Consider the following 23259-nt stretch of genomic DNA (forward strand, 5'->3'; position numbering starts at 1 on the left):
AAAAATCATAGAGTCTAAAAACAGTACGCAGCTAAAATGCCAATACTAGAGCCATTAGCTATGTGCAGCTACCCACATTTCAAATGTTCGATGACCATATGAAGCTAGTGGCTACATAGTGGACAGTGATTAGATAATATTTCCATCATTGCACAAAGTAGACATCACTTTAACCAAATGATCAAAGTTAACATGTGTCTGCTGAGATGATGCAGTGAGATCTGAACATCATTCCTGTGGTATTTCTGCCTAAAGTGCATAACCTAAATCCAATAAGTAGACAAACTCAAATTGAGGAACATTCTGTAGGCCTGTACTTTTCAGTATCCAATGTTATGTTATGTTATTTCAGTATCCAATGTTATGTAATACAAAGACTCAGAAACTTTTCCAGATTAAATAAGTTTAAAAAGACATGTGCATTGAATACAAACATTATCTTGAATTTCCTTTTCACATAAGGACATTATTGAGACAACTGGTAGAATGTGAATAAAGGCCTGTGGATCAGATAAGCATTGTGCCAGTACTTATTTCCTGATCTTTATTATTGTAACAAGGACTTAAGAAAATTACTTGGTTTTAGGAAATTCACATTGAAGTGTTTAAGAGTGAAGAAGTGTTAAATTTGCAACTTACTCAAATGGTTTAAGACAAAAATAGGTGTGTACAGGGGTGTGTGTGTATGTGTATAAAAGTGAGGCGGGAGGAAGAGAGGGAGAGGAAGGACAAAGCAAATGTGACGATATGTACATTTAGGGAATCTGGGTGAAGAGTATCCAGAAATTCTTTTCTTACAACTTTCTGAAAGTCTGACATTAAGTAAACATAAACATTTAAAAAATTTAGGTGTTTAGGTTAATGTCAATTTTTGCCAATATAATGACAGAACAGTGACAAATGACTTTGAGCCTATCTATAGTTGTAAAATTATCTTCTTAAAGGTACATTCCTCAAATGGGACTGCTCAAAAAGATGCACGTCTTGCACTCTGACACAATGCCAAACTGCTCTCCAAAAGGGTATGCACTAACCCACAACCTACACCAACAGGGTATATAAAGACTCACTTCACACCCTCATAGTCGGCATCATCACATTTTTTTTATTGCCCTTATTATATACTTTATACTTCATTAAGAGAATCTGAGACTATTTGCAAGGACACAAAAGTGACCTAACTAGTTTTTCTGTTGTAACCAGACTTCAAGTATGTAGCAACACATATTCCCATTATAATAAATAGAATCAAAGTAGTTTCAAATCATCTTGCTGTAAATTTAACTTTAGTCTTTTTGGAATAACTTATGTGGATTCTGGGACCAAAATGGGACTCTGCTCAGACTTAAAAAATCATTAAGAAATCTTAGACAACAGACCAGGGTTTCCAAACCCTGGCAACCTTGAACATTTGGGGCTGTATTCCTATCTTGTGGGGGTTGTCCTGTGCATTGTAGGATGTTTCGCAGCATCTCAGTAGTAACCCACCTGCCCCACTATGTGACAACCACAAATGTCTCTAGAAGTTGCTAAATGTCTCCTGGCAGGTAAAATCACTTCCAGTTAAGAGCCACTGGACTAGAAGAGCTATCAAAAATTTGAACACAGAGAACATGTTTCAGAAAGGATTTGAAAAAATATAAAATCTGGAAACCAGAGGCCGACATTAATCTATACTATAGGGGTCAGCAAACTTTTTCTGTAAAGGGCTGAACAGTAAACATTTTAGACTCTGAGAGACATTTGGCCTCTGTTTCTTGAACTTTGCTATAGTACTGTGAAAGCAATCATAGACAAAGAATAAATAAATGAGCTTGACTGTTTTCCAATAAAATTTTATTTACAGATTAAATTGAAACTTAATGTAATTATCACATGCCATCAAATATTCTTCTTTTTTTTTTTTAAACCATTTAAAAACATAAACACTATTCCTGGTTCACAGGCTATATAAAAGCAGGCTGTAGCTTGCCAACCCCTCCTCAATCTGTAACAAAAATCCTAGTTTATAACCTCTTTAAAAAGAACAAAAACAATGAACATTAGAAACCAACACAGGCTTGTCTACGGCCATGCCACCCTGAATAAGCCCGATCCTGTCTGATCTTGGATGCTAATAAGCAGGGTCGGGCCTGGTTAGTACTTGGATGGGAGACCACCTAGGAAGACCAGGTGCCGTAGGCATAAAAAATAAAAAAAATAAGGGATCCTAAGCTAACAAGGTCCTTGCAATTTGTGAGGTCAACCAAAGCGCCTGCCTAAAAAAAAAAAACAAAAAAAAAAAACACCACAAGCTTAGTAAATATAAATCATGCCAACCTCATTAAAATATTTTCTTTTGACAGGGTTATTAGACCAAGAAATCAGACAACATATATTTCGATTTTAATGAAGAGGAATTTGATACTTCTTATATTCTTAATGGATAAAATAGAGAAATAATGGTTGATAATAGTATAAGTAGGTGAATTCATAACTATATAAATAAGTATAACCAAAGAATATTAACTAGTAAGTTAATACCAACTAGCACAGAAAGAAAGGAAGGGACCTAATAATTAGCCTTTTTTGGTACCACGTACTTTTACAATTAGATTAATGAATGTTGATATCTTTGGTCTTGATTAATAAAAGGGAAGTTCATACAAATTACAAATGTCTATCACCTGAAAGGAATAACTGGTATAATAAATACTATATGATCAAATCCATGTTTCTAAAATACTAGCATGTGTTGGGCTAAAACTAGCAAGCTAAAACTTAACAGTCATAAATGTGATCTGCAATTACATTTTAAATATCAAATGCTCAATAAATGAAAAAAATTCTGTCTGCTGCACAATGTGAATATACTTAACACTACTGAACTGTACATTTAAAAATGGTTAAGATAGTAAATTTTATATTTTTTTTACCACAAAGATGAATAAACTTACTAAAAAAATTATAAACACACAAGTATGGGTTCAAGGTTCATAAACTGATGAATAAGAAAAAAAGGTGTGATTATAAGCCAAATCAAGTTGGTGCGATATGACAGTTTAAAAAATCCCTATACATATAAAACATGCTGTAAGAAGAAATGTGTACAATAATCAGTCTATGTATTATTTTAAAAGTGTTTTCATTTCTGGGTGCAATATTTTAAAAGAGCAATGACAGGAGAGTAATAGTATTATAAAAAGCTTTTTGAGGTGTATGGGATGAAAACTATTTAGCCCAGGGATGTCTAGCCTGGAGGACAGAATATATGCAGATAATACAAACTATTTAAATATCTGAAGGGTAAACTAAAAGAGGAATGAAAACCTATCTTTCTTATATTTTAGATGACAAAACTTTGACCAAAGTTACAAAGAAGTAGCTTTGTGTTTAAGCTTTATCAATTAAGATACATAAATGTTATAAATGTATCAAAAAATAACATTGGAAAGTTAAAGTTCTTTAATACTTGTTTATAGTTTTGGGAATTTTGAATACATTTTTAATTTTCAGTCCCTCTGAAGATAGCAATGTTAAGGAAATTTTTAAGGAATGTTTATATTAAGGAAAATATATTTTTTTATACTACTCAAAAAATACTGGTTTCCATATTAGTTACCAGTTTTGTAGAGCTGACCATCAGAGATATTATAGATATTATTCCTGCTTGAATTAGATGATCTTTAAAACCCTTCTCAAGTCTAAGATTCTCCATTTTAAAAATTACCGTAAGGTTTGGGCTAAGCTTTATCTTTATATTAACTACAAGAAAGGGCTTAATTTGAAGTAAACAAATATTGTAAAAAAAATTCTGTAAGGCTAGTTATTTACTAAAACTAAATATTTTTAAGGAGTGAAATAATCTTGGAAAACATAATTCCAATTCAGGAATAGTTCTTACAGTATCCCTTGGAATCAATTTCATAACTGACTTATTTATAAATTATAAGTTCCTTAAATTATTAAATCTTTAATGACACTACCTTTGCATGCTTCAGTTCTAACTCTGCCAGTTCCACTAAATTTTTTCTGAATGCAGCAACTCTTCTTGTCTTAAAATCTATAAGTTCTGTGAACAAAAGAAACTGGGATTAACTATTTAATTTACATACTAGTGTAAAGCATCTTTATGATTAAAGGTTATTGTAACAGTACCTTGTTTTGCAGATTCAGATATTTTTTCAAATTTCTGACAACATAATTGTTGGGATGTTTCAGCCTGCAGAACATCTTTATTTTTCGCTCTTGCTTTATCCAGGGCTTTATTAGCATTTTCATAATCCACTAATGACCTAGATCTTCGATAGAGGAGATCCTATAAAACGGAATGCTTCACAATAATACAAGCTTCATGTTTCCAGTAGTTACATTCGCCACCACCACTACCATATCACCCAATCACGATCAGAGCTCACACTTATACAGTGACTACTATAAGCCAGTTACTTGTCTAAATGTTTTTTTAAATGTTTTTTATAATAGCTTTATTGAGACATAATTCATAAGCTATATTTCTCACTTATTCAAAATGCACTTATTCAGTGGTTTTTAGGATGCTCACAGGGTTGTGTAACCATCACTACAATCAATTTTAGAACATTTTCATCACCCAAAAAGAAACCCCATATCCATTAGCAGTCACTCTCCATACCCTCATCCCCTATTAATCTGCTTTCTGTCTCTACAGATTTGCCTATTCTGAACTTTTCATTAAAATGTGGAATCATATAATATGTGACCTTTTGTGTATGGCTTTTTCACTTAGCATAAAGTTTCAAGTTACTCCTTGTTATAGCATGAATTAGTACTTCTTTCCTTTTTACTGCTAAATAATATTTCATTGTATGAACATATTACATTGATTTATCCATTCATCAGTTGATAAGACATTTGGTTTGTTTCCACTATTTGCCTATTACAAATAAAGCTGTTATGAACATTTGTGTAAAGTCTTTGTGTGGACATTTTCAGTTCATTTCTCTTTTATATCTCATTATGTAGGAGTGGAATTACTGGGTCAACTGGTAACTCTAAATAGAACTAACCTATTGTGAAATTGCCAGACTGTTTTTCCAAAGTGGCTGCACTGACCGTATTGAGTGTTCCAATTTCTCCACATCCTTGTCAAGACTTAGCCTTCTTTTTGATTAAAGCTACCTAGTGGATGTGAAGTGAAACCTGTCATTTTGATTTACATTTCCCTGATGGCTAATAATATTGAACATTTTTTTTAATGTATTCATTAGCCACTTGTATATCTTCTTTGGAGAAACATTTATTCAAGTATTTTGCTCATTTTTCAATTGGGCTATATTTCTTTTTATTGAGTTCTAACAGTTCTTTGTATATTCCAGATGCCAGTTGCTTATAGGGACTTACATGACTTACAAATATTTTCTCCTACTCTGTGGGTTTTTTCCCTTTTCCTGATAGAGTCATTTCATACACAAAAGTTTTTAATTTTAATAAAGTCTAATTTATTTTTTGTTTGCTGTGCTTCTGCTGTCACATCTAAGAAACCAATGCCTGTCTCAAAGATTTGTTTTCTTTTAAAATTATGTTATCGGTTTAGCTCTTACATTTGTCTTTGATCTAGGTTGAGTAAATTTTTATACACGATGTGTAACTTTTCAGTACTTTTTTCAGTACTTTTCCAAGTACTATTTGTTGAAAAGTCTATTCTCTTCCTCACTAAACTGTCAACTTGATAAAGAACACCTACAAAAAACCTACAGCTAACATCATGTTTAATGGTGAGAAACTAGAAGCTTTCCCACTAATATCAGGAACAGCACAAGGATGTCCCATTTCACCATTCTTTCTCAACATTGTACTGGAAATTCTAGCTACTGTAATAAGAAAAGGAAATAAGAAACATACAGATGAGGAAGGAAGAAATAAAACTGTGCACAAATGGCATGACTGTTCAGGTAGAATCTGACAGCAACAGCAAAAAACTTCCTGGAATTAATAGGTGAGTATAATAAGGTTGTAGGATAAAATATTAATACATAAAAGTCAATGGCTTTCTTACATACCAGCAATGAAAAATTGAATTTTGAAATTAAAAATGCAGTATTTATATTATTACCTCATAAAATGAAATAATTTAGGTATTAATCTCACAAAATATGTACAAAATCTATATGAGGATACTACGAAACTCTGAAAAAAAAATAGAACTAAATAAATGGAGAGAGTCCATGATCATGGATATTATAATATTTTAAAAACATAAAAATTAGTTCTTTCCAATCTGATCTATAGATTCAACATATTCCTGATCAAAATCCCAGCAAGTTATTTGTAGATTATCGATAAACTGATTCTAAAGTTTATGTGGAGAGGCAAGACAGAATAACCAAGACAATATTAAGGGAAAAGAATAAAGTTAGAGGACTGACACTACCTACTGTAAGCCTTACTATAAAGCTACAGTATTCTAGACAATGTGATACTGAATTAACAGAATAAAACAGAGCCCAAAACTAGACTCAAATGATCTTTGATAAAGGAGCAAAAGCAATACAATGGAAAGTCTTTTCAACAAATGGTGCTGGGAAAACTGGACATTCACGTGCAAATAAATGAATTTATACACCAGCCTTACACTCTTTACAAAAATTTCCTTAACATGGATCATAGACCTAAGTGTATAATACAAAACTATGAAACACCAAGAATATAACATAAGAGAAAATCCCGATGACCTTGGGTTTGGCCATGACTTTCTAGAAACACCACCAAAGGTGAGATCTACGAAAGAAATAACTGATACACTGGACTTCATTAAAGTTAAAAATTCTCTGCTATGCAAGACATTGTCAAGAGGATGAGAAGGACAAGCCGTAGACCAAGAAAAAATATTTACGAAAGATATCTGATAAAGGATTGCTATCCAAAATATAAAAAGAACTCCTATGATTCAACAATAGGAAAATGAATAACTCAAAATAAATGGGCCAACGACCAATTTTTTAAATAGACACCTCACCAAAGAAGATATATAGATGGCAAATAAGCATTATGAAAAGATGCTTCACATCAGATGTCATCAGGGAAATGGAAACTAAAACAGTGAGATACCACCACACACCTGTTAGAATGGCCAAAATCCACAATATTGAGAACACCAAATGCTGGTGAGGATGTGAAGCAACAAAAACTCTCATTCATTACTGGTGGGAATGCAAAATGGTATAGCCACTTTGGAGGACAGTTTGGCAGAACTAAACATACTCCTTTCCATATAATCCAGCAATTGCACTCCTTGATATTTACTCAAAGGAGTTGCAAACTTATATCCACCCAAAAACCTGTACATGGATACTTATTTTTTTATTTATTTTTCTTTTTATTTATTTATTTTTTTTATGTACATGGATATTTATAGCAGCTTTATTCGCAAATGCCAAAACGTGGAAGACACCAAGATGTCCTTCAGTAGGTCAGAGTATAACCAGACAATGGAATATTACTCAGTGCTAAAAAGAAATGTTATCAAGCCACAAAAAGAAAAAGAGGAAACTTAAATGTATATTACTAAATGAAAAAAGCCAATCTGAAAAGGCCCAACTATATGACATTCTGGAAAAGGAAAAACTATGGCAATAATAATTTTAAAAAATCAATAGGCTTTAGGGGGAAGGAAGATGAACAGATGGAGCACAGAGAATTTTTAAGGCACTGAAACTATTCTGTATGATACTTCTTATAATGGTGGATACATGTCATGTGTTGAATGATACATATATTTGTTTAAACCTATAGAATGTACAACATTAAGAGTGAACTTTAGTGTAAACTATAGTCTATTTTTTTCCTTCTTTCACTCAGCAAAATTATTTTGAGACTCGTCCATGTTGTTGCATGTATGAGTAGTTCATTCCTTTTTATTACTGAGTAGCATTCCACTGTATGGCTGTACCACAATTTGTTTATCCATTCATTTGTTGATGGACATTTGGGTTGTTGCCAGTTTGGGCTATTACACATAAAGTTGCTGTGAACATCTGTGGGGACATATGCTTTCAAACACCGGAAACTAGAAGGATCGGATCATAGGATAGTCTATATTTAATTTTTAAAGAAACTGCAGAACTTTTCCAAAGTATTATATCATACTCCCACTGACAGTATATGAAAGTTGTAGTTGCTGTAATTTTTGTCAGATTTTTTTTCATTTTAGCCATTCTAATTAAGGTATTTAGTGATACTTCATTGTAATTTTAATTCTTACAATTAAATTTCAATTCTTTCAATTAAATTTCAATTCTTTCTTGTGGTTACTAAAAAATTTGAATTTACTTTTAAAGCCATGTTCTGTTCTAAAAAGTTATCTATTAACAACTACATATTATAATAAAATAATAAATCTAAAGTCTTCAAAAGTGAACATTTCATTTTATCCCAGCCCATTCAATGTAAATAGTTTATAAGACATAATCTCATTTAAATTGATAGGAATGGTATATTCGCAAGTACCTAAGTCCTCGAAGTTAAAAGGGTTATATACTTTGATAAGGAATGAAAGAATAGTGTTCAAAGCACCACTGATCAAATGGGAATTTTCTAATATCTCAATTTATAAATAAACAGATTTTTCAAAGGTTATTGTTAAACACTGTTTTGATTGTAAGTTTTAGTCTTACAGATTTCTAAAACGAAATTTGAATTGCCTTAAAATAAAACATATCCTTGTTTTATGGATCTCTCACCCTCAATGAAGGACTTATATAGACCATTTAGAAATTCTTTAGCTACACAACTATTATTTCGGGGTTTTGCTTTTGTTTTTGCTGGCACTTTACCTGAACAAATATACCAAATTTATTTTTTAAAAAAAGTTCTAGAGTATACTGTATCAGAAGTTTACAGAGGAAACTTTTATGTGGGTTCCCTGACCTACAATTTCTAAAAAGAAAAAAAAAAAACCTTCACACTTGAAAATATAATTTAAAATCAAGGGATAAATCATCTTTAATAATCTTAAGTCTAACAACCTTTAAAGAAATGTCTTTTTGTAAAACAGTCCATTTAAAAAAACAATGAACAATAAAGTTACCTTAGCAGCTTGAGATTCTCTTAAGTAATATTTTAAAAGGTCAGAAAGTTTGAGGTCCTCATCAGCAGACACTCGTGCTTCTATTTTCTGAAAAAGGGAAAAAAATGGGCATTTATTTAATTAGCACTTACATTCTATATTGTTTTCTTAACTACTGCAAAAAAATTAAAGTTAAAAATATCTTCTTTCTACTGGCCTGTTACTTTTCTTCGTAACTCTGATGAGATAATATAGAATCAGTGAATTTAGGGAAAAATCTGTGTCTGACTCAATTGCTTGGCTGTAATATGTTTCAATGTTATCCTTCAGCTTCACTTACATATTCTCTCTTCATTTCAATGGCAATTGATACGTACACATGATTTTAAAACAATACAGGTTGGCAACGGTAAACTAAGTAATTCAAACCAATCCTCCTCCTGAGGACAACCAGAAAACAGTCAATATATTAACAAAATATGCTTGAAGACAACAAAGAATAATAAAACAGATGTAGTTAGTTTACGTTGGGATCGAATGGGAAGCAGCCATGCCAGACTAAAAAGATGAGAACTCTTCATTCACTCTGGAGAGACAAAGTTTGATAAAAATAGATATACTCTGTCAACCAAATACAATACGGGGACCTTGTCTGGATCCTGAGTCAAACGAAGTTCACTGTAAAAAGCCATTTATGAGACAACTAGGAACATCTGTATACTGGGTATTTGATGACATTAAAGGGAATCACTGATAATCATTGGCTATGTACTAAAATTAATTTTCATTTTAAAAAAGAGAGATGTGCACAAAGGGGGGAAAACAGAATATGGACTTTTTGGAATAAAAGAACTTAAAGCAATATAGACAATGTTAATATTCAGGAAATCTGGGTGATGCATGTACATGAATTCTTTGTACTGTTTCTGCAACTTTTCTGTTTCTGCAAATTTTCTGTAAGTCTGAAATTACTGTCAAAATAAAAAGTTAAAATACAACCCTACACAACCACCAGAATGACTAAATAAGAAAAGATACCAACTATTACAAGCTTGTGCAGCATGTGCAGCAACCCAATACTCGTATTCATGCTGGTGGGAATGTAAATTGGTACCATCACTTTGAGAAACAGTTTGGCAGTATCTATGAAAGTGTTTCACACAGATACTCTATGATCCAGCAATTCCCCTCCTAGTTAGCTACACCCGAAAGAAATGTACACTTATGTTCAACTGAAGTGATACAAGAATGGTCAAAGCAGTGCTATCCGCAAAGAGCTCCAAGCTAGAAACTACCTAAATGCCTACCACAGAACAGATAAATACATTTAGGTATATTCTTGTAATGGAATACTATACATCAATAAGAATGAAAGAAATATATCTACATGCAACAATATGGATTGATCGTATATATATAATATTGAGTAAATGAAACCAGATAGAAAAGAGTGCATATTACACAATGCATTTATGAAAACAGAACTAATCTATGCCATTAGAAGCCAGGATAGTGGTTACCCTTACAGGAGGTGGTGACTCAGAAGGTAGTTGAAGGGGGACAGGCAACTGGGTTGCTAGTAATATCCCCTTTCTTGATCTGGATGGTCATTACGTGGATGTGTTAAATTTGTAAAATTTCACTGAGATGTACACTTGTGATATGTGCTTTTTCCTCTATGTATAATATACTTCAACACAAAGTTAGAAAAACTTGAAGCTTCTTAAAAAATATTACTTTATGGAGAAATAAACTTATGGAATTTCTTAATCTAACATAAGAACATAAGACACAAAGTATATTCAAAATTGACTTAGATAAATCGATTTAGATGGATTTAAATAACATGCTAGACTTTGGGTGCTTTTAAATATGGTTCCTCTCCTTACGTGCCTCTCCCCTTAAATCTGAGCTCTAAAACTGCCTGACTAATACAAAAGTGATGCTGTGCCAGTTTTCAGGCTCAGGACTTATAAAACTAGCAGCTTCCATTTCTCATTTTTGGGGATGCTCATTTTGGACCTAGCAACCATGTTGTGAGATAGCCTAAGCAGCTGCATAGAAAAAACACATGTAGGTGTTACAGTCAACAGCCCTAGCATAAGTCCCAGCTGACAGCCAGTATCAACCCCAGACATATGAGTGAAAAAACCTATAAATGATTCTAGCCCCTGAAGCACCTGGCTCAGGTGACCAAGGAGACTGTGCCACTGAGCCCCACAGGGCACCTACTATATAAAGCCACTCTATTAAGACCAGGAGACAGAGCAGCTCTACCTAATACATAGAAACAGACACGGGGGCAGCCAAAATGGGGAGACAAAGAAACATGTCCCAAATCAAAGAACAGAACAAAGCTTCAGAAAAGGAACTCAACAAAATGGAGACAAGCATTCTATCAGATGCAGAGTTCAAACACTGGTTATAAGGATGCTCAAAGATCTCAGTGAGAACTTCAATAAAGAGATAGGAAACATAAAGATGGAGGTGGAAAACATAAAGAACCAGTCAGGAAGGAAGGATAATTGAAATGAAGAATACATTAATCAACAGTAGATTACATGAAGCAGAGGATCAAATCAGCGATTTGGAAGATAAGGTAGCAGAAAACAATCAGAACAGCAAAAAGAAAAAAGAATCCAAAAAAATGAGGATAGTTTAAGAGGCCTTTGGAACAACATCAAGCGTACCAACATTTACATCGTAGGGGTACCAGAAAAATAAGACAGAAAGCGAGGAATCGAAAACCTGTTTGAAGAAATGATAGAATACTTTTCTGACCTGGTGAAGGAAATAGACAGACAAGCCCTAGAAGCGCAGAGTCCCAAACAAGATGAACCCAAAGAGGCCCACACCAAGACACATCATAATTAAAATACCAAAGGTTAAAGACAAGGAGAGAATCTTAAAAACAGCAAGAGAAAAGCAGTTAGTTACCTACAAGGGAGTTCCCATAAGACTGTCAGCTGATTTCACAATAGAAACTTTGCAAGTCAGAAAGAGTAGTATGAAATATTCAAAGTGATAAAAAGTATGGACTTATAATCAAGAATACTCTACCCAGCAAAGCTATCATTTAGAATTGAAGGACAAATACAGAGCTTCCCAGACAAAAAAAAGCTGAAGGAGTTCATCACCACCAATCCAGTATTATAAGAAATGTTAAAGTGACTTCCTGAAGAAGAAAAAATATATAAAAATATCAATAATAAAATGGCAATAACTACATATCAACAATTACTTTAAATGTAAATGGATTAAATGCTCCAATCAAAAGACATAGGGTGGCTGGATAAGATCCTTACATATGCTGCCTACGAGAGACACTTCAGACTGAAAGACACACAGATTGAAAGTAAAGGGATGGAAAGATATTTCATGAAAATGGAAACAAATAAAAAAAAGTTGAAGTAGCAATACTTAGACCAGACAAAATACTTTAAAACAAGCCTATAACAAGAGACAAAGAAGGACCCAGTAGTTCCACTTCTGGGTAGTTATCTGAAGAAATCCAAAATGTGAACTTGAAAAGACATATGCAACCATAATTTTACTGCAGCATTATTTCCAATAGCCAAGATATGGAAGCTCCCTAAGTGTCCATCAATAAAGATGAATGGATAATGAAGAAGTGATATATATATGCAACAGAATAATATTCAGCCATTAAAAAGAATGAAATCTTTCCATCTGCAACAACATAGATGGACCTAGAAGGTATTATGCTAAGTGAAATGAGTCAGACAAATAAGGAAGACAGATACCATATGATTTCACTTGTATGTGGAATCTAAAAAACACAATGAATGGACAAACAAAAGAGAAACAAACTCGCAGATACACAGAGATCATTTTGATGGTTGCCAGATGGGAGGGGAGTTGGAAGGAAGGGTGAAAAAAGAGAAGGCATTAAGAAGTACAAATTGGTAGTTACAAAAATGTCATGGGGTGTAAAGTGTAGCATAGGGAATATAGTCAATAATATTGTAATAACTATGTACAGTGTCATGGGTACTAGATATATCAGGGTGATCACTTCCTAAGTTATATAAATGTCTAATCACTATGTTGTACACTTGAAACTAATGTAATATTGCATGTCAACTGTAATTGAAAAATAAAAAATTATTAAAATAAAATAAAACCTATCACCTAAGAACAGCAAGTGATTCCTAGAATGTATTTTCAAAACTGACACAAATCCCATCCTGACATCTACTTCTGAAAGAACTAACACATAAGGCTATTTTGTTATATATCCCTATTCTTACGATGTAAATGCACTCAAAAACACCTCTATCTTCCCATAAAATGCTCATTGGTACAAATATCAAAAGCAGAATAATGAGCTACATGGATCCTAGTATAACAACATTTATATATTTAAAGACTTTTCCTTTGTGAGAGAATATCTTTTTCTTTTGTCTCCACTACACATCACTCAACTGAAAAGGTATGTTGAAATCAGATTTCTACATGGACTAGACACCACCACTCTCAGTTAAGTACCATTAAAAATCTAATAAACATTTTTGCTATTCTATCAAGTGATAAAATTTTAAATACGATTATACCTAGGACTGATCCCTGAATTTCCTGGAAAACAAAACAAAACAAAACAAAACTCAAATTTTCAAATCTAAATCTGTTTCTTCATCCTTTTGAAGTATAACTCAACTTCCTCAATGTAGTTAAACAAAGCCACAAGTTATACACTACTTACTGTATACAGAGATTTAGATTACCAGACATTAATTAACAATACTTACTCTCGTTTTATCAAACAGTTCTGAAACTTTGAGAAAAAATCTGGAAGAGAAAAATATTTCATCAGAAGCTACTTTTAAATAATTTTCCATTTCAATTGTTCAGAGAATAAATAATGCCCCCAAAACTATATTAACACGTTCTTATTTAATTACAATAATATTGAATGGTCTTGTTTATTTCAGTTAGTTCAACAAAAATCTCTGTACTTCCACACATGACAGATTACTTGAAATCTGTTGTTACAGAAAATCTTCTCATATCAAGATAAGTCTAAGCCATACATTAAAACTCTAAAAATGTGTCTTTAGTAATATGCCACAAAATAAAACCTATACCTTCAAAATTATTACAAAAGTACAATCACATGCAAAGAGACAAAAGGCTGATTTAAAAGGAAATTACTAAAGTTTGAGCAGTTCTTGAAGATATCTGAAGTTATATATTGTAAATATTTTCAAATAGAGCTGCTTTGTTTTGGAAAATGACAAATGAATAACCAACTTCTATCTCAGAATTCACTATCACTTTTATCTGCCTCTCTCAAATGCTAACAACCAACTAAAAAATATCCCAATGTCAAGCTATTAAAGGGTATCTTATGAAATATGTAATTACAGATGACATAAATGGATTAGGATAATTACTACTGAAAGCTAGAACATAATTTTATAAACTTTGTTTTACTAAAAAGAACTTGCGTTGACAGGTTTATATAAGCTAACACATGGCAAGGTTGACATTTTTCTTATCAAAGACTTAAGAACTAACTCTTTGGGAAGATAGCATGCTAATTAGTGTAAGCTATAGCACCTTGCTTTGAAAAACTTGGATCTTACATGTCTACGGAGAAGATATACCAGTGAAACGTTCAAGGATGTGGTTTAGAGAAAGGCATAAACTATGAAAATAGCTTTCCCACTCAACATTTTTTAAAAAGTTTGAATTATTTTTCAATGAAGAGTGAGATTTAAACAATGTTATAGGAGCAACTATGATTAACTATCTTTAGATTAAAATTAAAGTAAAAAACTAGCATAAAGTGAATTAAGGATAGCTGTGTAAGCAAACTTCTAGAGAGCATTTCTATACTAACATGCACAATACCTTCTCCATCTGACTGCCCTAACATTCATGAAATTATAAATAGGCAGCCGCTAAAAAGTGCAAACTGATAGCATCAACTTTTATTTTAAAAGTCAATTTGGTCTTCAATGAAATACGCAAATATATATTCTAATTCCAAACAGCATTTTTAATTTATAATAAACTTTACTGCTAAAAAGTACAAACTGATAGCATCAACTTTTATTTTAAGTCAATTTGGTCTTCAATGAAATACACACATATATATTCTAATTCCAAACAGCATTTTAAATTTATAATAAACTTTACCAAAACCTAAGAACATTTTGACACAAATTCTATCTCTCTCTCTTGCGCGCGCGCGCGCGCGCACACACACACACACACACACACTCAGCCCATTTTCATCAAATAAAACTTTGTAAAGGTTAAAAATGTATATATTATGGTCCATTTTTATTTCTCAAATTTAAAAAAATAAAAGAGAAAAGGAAGAGAAAAACTGACACTGACTTAAGTTCATAAAGAAGCTTTATATTATCAATGTATGTGTACCTAGGCTGTCAACAAAATTTTTATTTATATGTTTTTAATCAGAATCCTTACTTGCATATATCTGTAGAATCCTGAGTTCCTAAAGCATATAATGAAGAACCAATTCTATTGTAATCATCTGCGGCACCTATGGAAAAAGTTTTTAAATTTTAATGTATTTATTCATTGATTCAAAAATACTTACTAAATACCTACCTGCCAAATAATGTGTATGTTATATGAGATACCCAAAGCTAGTGAAGGAAATGAGAAAAACCATAATATAGTATTATATTAGAAATAGGTGCAAACTACTTTGGGAGCAGGGGAAACAGTGAGATTCCACCTGAGTAGAGTCAGGAAAGGATCTATAGACACTACAGAATGTGTTTTAGCTTGTACGATCAGATCAGCAAATTTTTACCAGGCAACATGGAGAGGAGGACATTTTGGATAAAGAGGAGAGCATGGATAAAGACCAGGGAGGCATATAAGAGCATAGTATACTCAAAAGAACCTTCTGAGACTATGGCACTGGAAGGTATAGAGGGGGAGTAGATGTAGTTGAAGATGAAAAAAAAATTGGAAACATCTTAGGGAAAAAGTTTTTGTAAGCCATAATCAAGTTTAGATTTGATCTTGTAGCAATGAGTGTTTTAAAAATTTTTAAATAGTGGTGAAATCGATCTGATAAAAGATTTTAGATTAAAAAAAAAATACTGCTTCTTGGAGTAAAGACTAGAAGTGGAGAGACATAGAAGGCAGAGTAACCAACTAGGAAAATGTTGCATCAGATACTGAAGGCAAGGATCAAGATAGTGGGAACAGGAAGAGCAGAGAGGAACTAACAAAGCTAAAAGATTTTTAGAAAATGTCATAGGAAAAAAAAAATGAAAATGTAATAGATAGGATTTACAAACAGCAGACCTGAGGTAGGAGGGGGAAATCATGGAGCTTGGGAAGCTAGATGAACAATGGCACAATTACCCTTGGGTACTAGGAATCAAAGTATTCAACTTCAGCACAATATTCTTCCTAGGGCTTGCCCCACAGAACAATGTACTTGTTGAGAAAAATTATAATAGATGCTTTTACTTGGTTCCAAAAAAGGATAGTATAATGAAAAGGTCAAGAGTATGGATGTAGAACCATGGGACTAAGACCCAATCTCAGCTTCCCAATTCTCCAGCTATATGACCTTGGGCATATTAAATTATCTATGCCTCAGTTTCCTTATCTGGAAATGATGATAATAATGGTACTCACCTCATATTATTATTTGAAGAATTAAAAGTTAATAAATGTTACTATATACCTGGCACATAGTAAATACAGTACTACATAAATTTTTACCATTATTAATGAAATCCAAGACATGTCTATTTTGTATGAAAATTTCCACTTATAATAGTAGTATTTTTACAAGGCTTTAACATGTGTTTATTCCTTAATGAAACAGTAACCCCTATATTATACTTATGTTGTACAAAATTACATTCAACTAATAAGACTGAAATTCATCTTTTATAAAGAAACTTTGAATACAAACTCCAAACTCTAAAACTGGTAACTTCTATATGTGAGATTCTTCACTATTATCTTAGCCTAAAAGTTTAAGTTAAAAAAGAAACTTAAAAATCACTTTAAAGGTTGGTTTTTCAAGGTAGGTCTCAAAATTGATTTTTGTGTTTAATACCAAATACATTAGTATTTATGTTTAAACTAACCCTGAAATTATTTTTCAGAACAAGAAGTTCCTAGATTCTAATAATACCTGGCTCTGAGAATACTATCTTTAGCTACTATGTCATTATATGATCATAAAAAATAAGCAAACTGCCCTGTGTTGAAAAGCTTAATTTTTCATAGTCCAGGCTAAGTTCATTATGAAAAAAGTTTTTACTTTATAATTTTGTAAAATAATTTCACTATCATCTCTCTTAACCATCTCATTTGGCTAAATAGATTAAAATCACTAATATTTTCCTTAGTTTTCTTAACAGATGATTATCTTTGTAGTTCTTCATGTTTCCATAGCATTAATATGCACCCCTACCACAGGACTAATTACAATATATTGTAAGCTTTTGTTTTTCATGTTTATCTTGCCTGCAAAATTATTAACTACATAAGGGCAAAGACTAAATTTTTCATCTTGAAATCATCAATGGCTAATATGATGGCTGGCACATAATAGATGCTGTATGTCAATGTTTATGAAATAAGTAATTCTTTAAGAAATTAAAATAGCAGAATCCCACTTTAAATCATTAAATCTAAACTAAAGGGTATTTCTAATTATTACAATCAACACTAGTATGTATTAATTCATGTTTACACAGTTTTTCTGTTTTGGGGGCCCTGGTCCAGAAGTGTGGGGTTTCCCAGGAAGGTAAACAGGGCATAGCTGGAGCCCACAGTGTACATTATGTGACTTTGGGTGTGTTAGGAAAGTAAATGCAGAACCTGCTGGAGAGGCAGGGAGAGGATGGGCTAGGACAAAGTTTTTCTTAATAGAAAAGTAAAGTATGACATATTTTATCCTTAATGTCACTTATAAACAAGAAAATCAGCACAAGACCAATTATGTGATTTGTCCAAGGCTCTGAAGCAAATTAGTAAAGAATCTAGGAAGAAATTCAACTTTCACACACTTTTACTTTATAGTTCTTAATTACTGAACAGGCAAGTATAAAACACTACTTCATTATAAGAAATCTGCAAATCACAAAGATATAAGAATAAAATACAAAAATAACTCTTAACCCTCCAGAAGAATGATATAAGAATAGAAGTTACCAAGCCGAAGACTTTATTTCCTCCTTTCTATTACAGCATGTAACAATATTCCAAAATGGAGAGTCACAGTTCTAGGTACCTACTGACTGGTCTCTATATCAGAGGTTCTCAAACTTCTTGGTTTTAGGACTCCTTTCCATTCTTAGAAATACTAAGGACCCTAAAGAGTTTCTGTTTATGTGGGTTATATTTATCAATATGTACTGTATTTTTTTAAGTAAAAAAAATTTACTTAGTATTTCATTTTAAAGTAACATTAAAACCGTTGCATGTTAATATAAATAACATTTTGAATGAAAAATAACTATATATATTTTAAATTAATGAGCAGAGTGACACTGTTACATTTTTGTGAATCTCTTTTGTGTCTGGCTTAATAGAAGACAGCTGGATTCTCTTATCTGCTTCTGCATTCAATCTACTGTGATAAATTGCTTTTCTTCAAGTATGTGGAGAAAATCCAGGCTCAAACAGATATACATAGCTGGAAAAGCAAGAAGTCTTTTACTAGTATTTCCAGATAATTGTGGATATTATTCTTTGATACCACACCAAAACTCAACAAGTAGTAGTTTCTTTAAGGGTTAGTACAATGGGGAATCTAAAATCCTGTCAATAAACTTTCTGTAATTTATTCCATTAAATTCCATTGGTATAAGTGATAATTATCCCAAGAATATAAAGTTAACATCTGAAAAGTCAATCAATGCAATTAACTGTATTAACTAAGAAAGAACAACTATATCACTATCTCAGTAGTTGCAAAAAGAGCAAAATCCAACATTCATTCCTGACTTGAAAAACCCTCTCAAAAAACAAGGAATTTAAAAGAATTTTCTCAACCTAATAAAAGGTATCTAGGAAAAACCTACACCTAGCATCATAATGAATGATTTAGGACCATATGCTTTCCCCATAAGATAAAAGAACAAGGCAAAGACACCTTACCACTTCTATCGGCATTGTAGTGGAGGAGAGAGCTATAGTACACTGGCACAAGGAAAACACATAAATGGCATCCAAATTGGAAAGGAATAGGTATAATTGTTTTTAATAGCAGATGATCATTTATGCAGAAAATCCTAAGGAATCTACAGAATAGTTACTAGAACTAGTGAGTTTATTTAGTGAGGTTGTAAGATATAAGATCAATATTGAAAATACACTGTATTACTTTCTATACATTAGCAAAGAACTGGAAATTAAAATGTAAAAAACACATAATTTACAATAGCATCAAAAATAATTAGGAATCAATCTAACCAAGCGTGTGGAAGATTTGTACAATGGAAACTATAAAACAATGTTGAGAGAATTTAAAGAACTAATTAAATGGAATGTATACCATACTCATATATTAGAAGATCAATTTAAAATGTCAGTCTTCCCCAAATTGATCTATAGATTCTACAATCCACATGAAAGCATAAAGAACCTAGAGGAGCCAAAACAACTTTGATAAAAAATAAAGTTGGAGGACTTACACAAGAGAAGATGTTCAACATTGTTAGTCATTACAAAAATGTAAATAAAAACCACCTCGAGATACCACTACTTATATATCAGAATGGATAAAATTAAAGACTGATTATCTTTGCTGACAAGGATGAACAAGGATGAAGAGCGACTCTCATGCACAACTGGTAGGAATGTAAAATAGTACAATCATTTTGGAAAAAAGTCTGGCAATTTTTTAAAAAGTTAATTATACACTTACCACATGACCCAGCCACTCTACTTCTAGGTATTACTCAAGGAAATAAAAGCATATGTCTATACAAAGACTGACATATAGATGGCTCATGTCAGCTTTATTCATAATAGCCGAAAGCTAGCACCAACACAAATATCCAAGCTGAATGGATAAACAACTGTGGTATATCCATAAAATGGAATACCACTCAGCAATGAAAAGGAATGAACTATTGATACATACAACATGGATGAATTTCAAAATAATTTTGTTGAATTTCAAAGCCAGACAATAAAGTGTGCATACTGTATGATTCTAGTTATATAAAATTCTAGAAAATGCAAACTAACCTACAGAAACAGAATGATCAGTGGCTGCGTGGGGACAGGGGTGGGAGGGAAGGATTACGACGGGCTACAGAGAAAACTTTCGGTAGTGATGGATAGATGGTGATAGATGATAAATGGCATTCATTTAACTGTAGTGACAGTTTCACACATGTCAAAACATCAAATTGTATACTCTGAACACTGCATCTTATATGTCAAATACAACTCAATAAAGCTGTTTAAAAAAACCCTTTAGTCTATCTTGCACTTTGAATGGATCTTTTACATACATGACTTTGTAACATCATGCACTTGGATCATTTAGAAAATACTGGGTCAATGAATTACGCAAATCTTGACACACTTATGAAATGTTAACATACTTCAGCATACAATATTAAAGATATCACATTCACTAACATTATCATCAATCCCCTCAATTATTGGGAAGCAAGCTCATGGTGATAGAGACAAGTTTTTAAAAATTCTTATTGGTAGAAAGCTTGATTTTCATCATTGTTAACAAATACTGTGAGTTGTTTTCCTTGAAGTAACAGGCTCACTTAGTTAATTTTTAAGATAATGCCTACCAAATACTTAAGTCTGAATAATCATAATTTGTCAGCTGTTCTTTCAAGTAAAAATGGTATTTTATGAAGAAAGCAGCTAGTTCAGCAACACAATTACTAAAATGCTTTTCTAGAGAAAACTGTCATACCTCAGTGTACAAAGTGCTTTATGCATACCTTCTTCATATTTCATCAGTCAGCATATAAAAAAGTATACTCAGAGGAGAGCAATAATTTTTACTCCTTCATCAAGGACATTCTTAATTGAGCACTTTTAACTGCAAATGCACTAAGGGAAAAGAATACAGTGACTATTAGTATAGTTTGGTGCCACTGTCTTGATTTGTGCTAAGGCACCATAAATTTTATCTGCCACAGCTTCTGTATCATCAGTATAAATGTTAACATGGTGAAAAAGGCAAAAGGTATCATAGTATTATTATGAAAAATCATTTTGACCTCACAGACTTGCTAAAAAGGGCCTTATAGTCAAGGCTTCATAGACCATGGTTTAAGAAACACTCCTCTATATCAAGGCTTTTACAAACTGTAAGTAACATAATAACTTTGTATGTAATTATTCCATTAAAAAAATATAAGCTTTAGCCACAGAGAAAAACCTTACTTTTGTGGGATCTTGTCATCCTATCAGATTTAGCAGATGCATCCTTAACTCGGTTATGATATTCTAAAAGGAATGTTCGTTCATGCTCAAAGAAATCATCTACATCCTATAGGATCAAAAGAAAATACGAACTTTTTTCACTTATTTGCTTTAGTGTAACATGTAAACCACTTTGTTATTATAATCATAAAAGATAATCAGTAAAACAGCACTGCTACCAATTATCAGATGTTATACTGATTTCACCAAGTTCATACTTTAATAGACATGCATTTCTATCTATCAAGGAATTTTCTATGGTTTTGTAGCTCCCCATATTGTTCATGTTCACGTTATACTCTTAAAATGTGTTCTTATTTGTATTCTGCCTCTGCACTCCAATGAATACATTACTGCCAGTGGGAGCGACCAATTGCTTTTGAGAAAAAAATTCTGATAGACAAGTAAAAGTTTATTTCTTTTGGTCTATTAAGTATACAAGTATACAATGGGTCATTCCTGAAGGCTGCCGGGCCTTAGTCATTAGAGCTGTCACTGACTACTGTGGAGAACCTGGCCAAACTAGCAATCTGAGAGCAATTACCACATTCACCACTGTCTTCAATCTTTTTTGTAACAATGCTAGATAAATATTAAAAATAAAATATAGTACTTTTCTCTCTTCCAAAATACAGATCGTTTATTGAAAGAGCACTAGCTGAAATGATGTAATTCAAGACTGACATCAACAGAACACAAGCAGCAAAAGTTAGTACTGACAAAATGTCATTTGAAATCTGTAATTCACATGCACCAGTTTCCTTAACTGTAAAAATGGGGATAACACTGTAACTTGCAGGGTTGTAGTAAAGATTAAATAAGAAAATGTGGGCTACCAAACATCACACTGTATATGTTCAAAAACTGTTATGACTTTACTAATAAAATTATTGATAAGCATAAACAATATAGTGGTTTATACTAAATGCTAAGAAAAACATTCAGCATTAGTCCATAAGTAGCATCAAAATGGACATAAACTGAGTCTTTATTAGAAAGTAGCAACAGCACATGCATAGTCAGCATATCAACTGACCTGTCTCTGAAAAATCAAACTATAAATCAAATAAATAGTAATTCACACCTAAGTTTTATTGTAGATGTATCTATAAATACAGGTAATGATGACAAAGCATTATATATCTTTCTTAGTATCTGCTTGATAATATAAGATTTTCCTCTTATACTTTAATAAGTCTTCAGATAAATCAATTCTTGTGCTATTTTCAGAACATCATTAAGAAAAATTTAGGTGTTATTTAGGTAAATAATTAGCTTTTTAAGTATTTTCACATGTTTTATCTCATCCAGTCTTTCCAACAATCCTGTGAGCCAGACAGTATTATTAATGACATTTTATTTTATTTATTTTTTAGGCGAGGAAACCCTTGGTGGACTTCACAGATTGCAAGGACCTTGTCAGCTTACAATCTCTTATTTTTTTTTTATTTTTTTTTTTGGTGCCTATAGCCCCGTAAGTCTTCCTAGGGTGGTTCTCTACCCAGGCCCGACCCCTTGCTTAGCTTCCGAGATCAGATGAGATTGGGCTTGTTCAGGGTGGCATGGCCGTAGACTATTAACGACATTTTAAAAATGGGAACACTGAGATTCAGCGAAAGAGACTTTTCTCAAGCTACTATGAGATAAGAACAAAACCTCAACTAAGGTCTTTTAACTCCTAATCTGAATCCAGGTCTGACTCTAACATTTGTAAGGCCAAGGCCAAGTGTACAAATAGAAGCAGTCACTCTGTGTCCCATCTTACAGCTGTGCAGGGTGCCCAGAGGGACCTC

The 23259-nt window shown here is 32.5% G+C and overlaps 1 protein-coding gene and 1 pseudogene across 1 annotated transcript in view; one reads left to right on the top strand and one right to left on the bottom strand.

The window, feature by feature from the left end:
- SNX6 (sorting nexin 6) overlaps positions 1-23259 on the bottom strand; it is a 45851-nt gene that overhangs the window by 2363 nt on the left and 20229 nt on the right. The window contains exons 8-13 of the mRNA XM_039885642.1: positions 21428-21533; positions 15485-15560; positions 13795-13834; positions 9047-9133; positions 4138-4297; positions 3966-4051 (exon numbers count right to left, since the gene is read on the bottom strand). Coding sequence (XP_039741576.1) covers positions 3966-4051; positions 4138-4297; positions 9047-9133; positions 13795-13834; positions 15485-15560; positions 21428-21533 — 555 coding nt within the window. The remainder of the gene's footprint in view (positions 1-3965; positions 4052-4137; positions 4298-9046; positions 9134-13794; positions 13835-15484; positions 15561-21427; positions 21534-23259) is intronic.
- On the top strand, positions 2063-2184 carry LOC120621223 (uncharacterized; annotated as a pseudogene).

This window comes from Pteropus medius, unplaced genomic scaffold (genome assembly GCF_902729225.1).
Source record: "Pteropus medius unplaced genomic scaffold, Ma_sr-lr_union100, whole genome shotgun sequence".
NCBI classification, from domain to species: domain Eukaryota; kingdom Metazoa; phylum Chordata; class Mammalia; order Chiroptera; family Pteropodidae; genus Pteropus; species Pteropus medius.